This window comes from Bos grunniens, chromosome 29 (assembly GCF_055505025.1).
Source record: "Bos grunniens cultivar Pamir isolate PY7600 chromosome 29, Bosgru_T2T1.0, whole genome shotgun sequence".
In the NCBI taxonomy this organism is placed as follows: Eukaryota; Metazoa; Chordata; class Mammalia; order Artiodactyla; family Bovidae; genus Bos; species Bos grunniens.
Window position 1 is genome coordinate 1,665,129 of NC_141193.1, and position 4,377 is coordinate 1,669,505.

The 4,377-nt window shown below is 68.3% G+C and overlaps 1 protein-coding gene across 2 annotated transcripts; it reads right to left on the bottom strand.

The window, feature by feature from the left end:
* Positions 1-1,292: 1,292 nt before the first annotated feature.
* Positions 1,293-3,951, bottom strand: LOC147341684 (uncharacterized). Of its 2 annotated transcripts, none has more exons than XR_015157592.1 (5): positions 2,556-3,951; positions 2,343-2,466; positions 2,157-2,280; positions 1,951-2,078; positions 1,293-1,871 (listed from the first exon to the last, which is right to left on the bottom strand). XR_015157592.1 is itself a non-coding variant. In XM_086383844.1 (5 exons), the coding sequence occupies exons 1-3, from the start codon at positions 2,723-2,725 to the stop codon at positions 2,213-2,215; spliced, it is 345 nt and encodes a 114-aa protein (XP_086239970.1). In that variant the 5' UTR covers positions 2,726-3,951; the 3' UTR covers positions 1,293-1,871; positions 1,951-2,078; positions 2,157-2,212. The 2 variants fall into 2 exon arrangements, 1 of the variants encoding a protein (XP_086239970.1); XM_086383844.1 differs by having other exon boundaries at positions 2,157-2,263.
* Between the last annotated feature and the right edge of the window lie 426 nt (positions 3,952-4,377).

Genomic DNA, 4,377 nt, shown 5'->3' on the forward strand with positions numbered 1-4,377 from the left:
GGTAGGTGGCAGGAGGCTCTCAGGAGCCCCCCACGTGCGCCATGGGCGAGCACATCATGAAACGCCTTCATCCCAGTGCACCATGCCGACCACCCGCCCGGTTGCTCTGGGACCGTCCGCCCTTGCAGCCCTGGAATTTGCACGTCTCCCCTCGGGGGGAGCTGGGCCCCGAGAGGCCAGATACGGAGCCGGGGGCGGGGGGGCAGTGCGTGGGGGTGGGGGCGACTCTCGGGGCTGGAGCCAGGGCAGCCAAGGGCCGGCCGCCCGGACGCTGGGAAAGGCACGCGTTGGGGGTCTCCCAGGCCTCTGCTATCTCCTCTCGGTCAGTCGGCCCGCAAGGCATTTCCTGACTGCCCTGAGCACGGGAAGGGGCCAAGGACCCAGCCCTCCTTCCAAGGGTTCCCAGCGTTGTGCCTGGCGCCCAGGAGCTGGGAAGCCTGGGGTGGGGGTAGGGGGTCAGAGGCAGAGGGGCGGCCCCAGCCCGCTGCTGCCTCACACCCAGACAGCAGATGGGGGCTGCCCGTCACCCCAGGCGCACCCCCAAGGCCAGACGCCAGCAGGACGCAGCCCCAGGCAGGCTCTTTCTGTGCACCCCCTCTTCCCTGTCACCCTCACCCCTTCCTACGCACCCCACTGTCGCCCGCCTGATGCGCGCTCACCCCCCAGCCCCGCTCTGCCCCCCACTGCAGCCGAGCAGATTCCACGGATCTCCTGCCTGTGGCCTCCTGAGCACCCCCTCCCCGCTCCACCACAGCAGAGAACGTGGGGGGGCCGCTGTGCCGCGGCCCAGTGCGCAGGGCTGGGGACGAGAGTGGGGGCGGTGGGCTTCCTGGAGGCGGGGCCCGCCTCCTGCCAGTACTGTGGCTCGCCTGATCCCACGTCAAGCCCACTCTCCTGGGACGATTCTAGAAAGCAGCCTCCTAGACCAGGCCTTGGGGTTCTGCCCGGCAGCTCAGAGCGGCCTGGGCGTCGTGAGCGGGAGGGGCTCTCTCAGGGCTGACGGCCCGCTTTGTTCCCCCTGCCCCTCACCCCAGCCCCCACGTGGTGCTTGCCTGGTTCCTTATGTCCCGGCCCCCTCAGCCGCCCCTCCCACAGGAGCCCCGCCCCCCTCGTGTCCGCAGCCCCCCACTCTGTGTTCCGGCTCCAGGCCGCCCCCTCCCCTCCACGTGGCCCCGCCCATGGTTTGCCCCCACGCTGTGTGCAGCCCTCCGTGCCTTCCCGTGTTCCCCCGCCCCATTTCCCCCCCAGCCCCCCATCCCCGTTCATCCCAAATGCAAGAGTCCTGAGACAAATTCCTGTAACTGAGTTTATTGATGAGTCCAGGGCATCTGAGGAGGCCCTGGCAGGGAGGGACACTAGGCAAGATGGACACACGTTCATGCTTGGTGTGTGCTCCTGATGTTCGGAGCCTCCAGACTCGGTGCGGGCGGGCGGGGCCCCTCACACGCGGGCCCCCCCACTCGGGCCCCCTCCCAGGCACCCGCAAGTGTGGGAAGGGTGCTGGGCGGGGGCACGGGCCAAGGAGGCCTACACATTCAGCAGTGTGCACACACGCGCGCTTACACACGCTCAGAGACCAGGGCTGGCTCCAGAGCCCCAACCAGTGCAAACGACTTTTAGTGCAAATTGATTCAAGGGGGACGGGGAGAACGGGGCTCTGGAGGCTCTGAGTCTCCTGAGCAAAGGATAGCAGAGAGAAGATCAGAAAATAGAGTCAGAAAAGGAGGAAAAGGAGGGAGGGAGGCTGTCGGTGGTCTCGGGGCTGAGGCGGGGGGGGGGGGGCCGCAGAGATGGAGTCGCCGGGCCGGGGTGGGTGTGGCCGCGGGGGCCGCTCTTCTGGTGGTGTGGGCCGTGCGTTCCTTTAGGTCAACCTGCGGACAGAGAGAAGGCGTGAGGGCGGGGCGGGCGGGGCCGGGGGGCGGGGCGGGGGCGCTTCGCAGGGGACAGTACCTTCCAGAGCTGATTCCTGAGTTAGGGTGTGTAGTGGTTCCAAAATGCAGCATATTCTTGAGTCAGAGCTAGAAGACTTGAAGAAGTCCGTGTTCCAAGTCCCAGGCATGAGCTGGGTAGCACCATCTCTGCGGGGAGGGAGAGCGTGAGCGCCCACCTCTGGGGCCCATGCGCCCCGCCACCCTGCGTGTGGCAGGCCCTCTCACCTTGTCATCTTGAGGGTTCTGGGTGTCTGAAGAGCAGCAGTGGTGTGTCTGCTCCTTCAGGAGACTAAAGGAACGTCGATATCCGGGCTCCCCGCGGGGCCAGTGTCCTACGGGAGAGAGGCGCCTATGAGGCTCAGTGCGGGTCAGCGGGCCCCGTGTGGGGGCACCGCCCGCATCTGCACTCACCTGGGAGGCTGGACGGTCCCGCCTGCTCTCTCCATCACACCGGACCATATCATATCCCTCTGTGCGCGTCCTGGCCGCCTGGCCTCCGTGGCTGGCAGGCACCAACACCCCACTGGAGACGTGGCTGTGGGCAGAGAGAGAGAGGTGGGGGGCGCTGACTGGGTGGGCAGAGGTGGCCAAGGGCATCAGGAGGGCAGCGGGCTGGACACTCACCTCCGTCTCCGTTCCGAGCTCAGAGGCACCGATCCCGCTCCGTCATCGCCCGCAGAGGCCCGCCTTGGCCACGAGCTCGAAGTCCAATGCCCCTCCCACTGGCTCGGTGCCCGGCTCTGGCCCCTCGCCCCTGCCTCTGCCCTGGCCTCCCTTCCCCCTAGAGTGCACATTCACGCCACCCCACCCGCCCCACCTAGCCTGGTCTCGCCCGTGTCCTTGACTCCCCTGGGTGCTGTTCTATCTCTCATGCCCATCCCAAGGGCCAGCGGTTCGGGTCAAGTGTCCCCAGCGTCCCCAAGTGCACTGGGGCCCTCCCGCGTGGCTCCCGGGCCGCAGTGCCGCGTGGGGCTGGCGTCCACGGGCTGGGCCCGCGCAGCCTCCCTGCTGCAGGTATCTCTCCGGGCCTGTCTCGCAGCCACCGCCCCCCAGATGACATCCCGCCGCGGTTGCCCGCGCACTGCGCTGCCTTCTCTCTCATTCTCCGGCCCTCGAGGCTCCGGCTCAGGCCTGAGAACGCCTGGCCGGAGCCGCTCCTGTGACCTACTACTAAGTGAATTACAGTGGGTGAAGTGGCGGCTGGGAACCCCTCTGTCCTGAGTCCCCACCCTGTCCTGCTCGCCCCGGGGGCCTGAGTGCCCCCTACACGTGCTGGCAGCCCTGCCTGCTAAGCTCCCGCCTGGCTCTCTGGAAATGCCCTTGCCACCCGGGGCAGCCCGCGGCACCCCATCCCGCGGCCCCCAGCCCGCCCTGTCTCAGCTCCCCTGAGACGATATCACCTGTGCTGCCTGACCAGCCTGCGTCCTGCTCTGCCAGGAGGCCAGCCTCTCCACCTCGCTGGCCCGCGCTCCCCAGAACCTCCTTCTGCAGGAGACCAGGAGAGCAAGGACCAGCGAGGAGAAGGGGACTCACCTGGCCGGCAGAGCGCTGTCTTCACCTGCCCACGGCTGCCAGCTACGCCTCCGCTGCCCCAGCCCCAGGGCGAGCCTCTGTCAAGACCCCTGTCCACCAGTCGCCACGATCTGAAACCAAAATTGACCGGGATGAATGCCTGGCTCCCCCCTCTTCTTCTCCGCGCTGCTAGCTTGGGTCTTTCACCCTCCCACGCAGATGTTGCCCGGCCTGCGGGGCGCCCGGGAGCAAAAAATGATCCCCAAAAGGCTCCCGGGCGCCCCGCGGCCCTCCCCAAGCCAGCCCCTCTGTGAGTCCGCTCCTGCCAGGCTCCAGATGTCCAAGGTGATCCTTGGCCCACCCCACGCAAACTTCCCTGCACCCCACTTCCCCGTCTTCCCCCGGTTACCCCTCCGCGTCCCCGTTTCCCCAGTTCCCCCCGTTTCCCCAGTTCCCCCAGTTTCCCCCGTGCCCCCCCATCCCTCCCACCACCCCCCTCCCACACCCTGCTCTTCGGGCCCTAGCCCGGGCTTTTTCTAACTGGAGGCCGCCCCGCCCAGCATTCCCGCCCCTGCCCGGCCAGCCAATCGGCACGGGGACCGTGTTGGGGCCCCCGCGAGGCCCGCCCCGACCCGGGACGGTCCAGCGCACGTACCTCGCCCGTCCTGGAATTCTCCAAAGAGAGCCGTCCCCGCACCCCTCCTTTGGCATCCGGTGGGGAGGCTCTGGCATTGTTCCCGAGAGCCCCCCCCTCAACACTGTGTCCCCGCAGGCGGCTGCCGCCCAACCCCCAGGGGCACACGCTGCCCCGGACGGAGGTCCGGGCGGGAGCCGCCGGATGCCCCGTGCGACTTCAGAGTTGCCTCCTGCCGCCTCTGTGGCTGAGACCACGCCGTGGTTCCGGAGCTGGGGGTGCGGGGGTGCGGGATGCGGG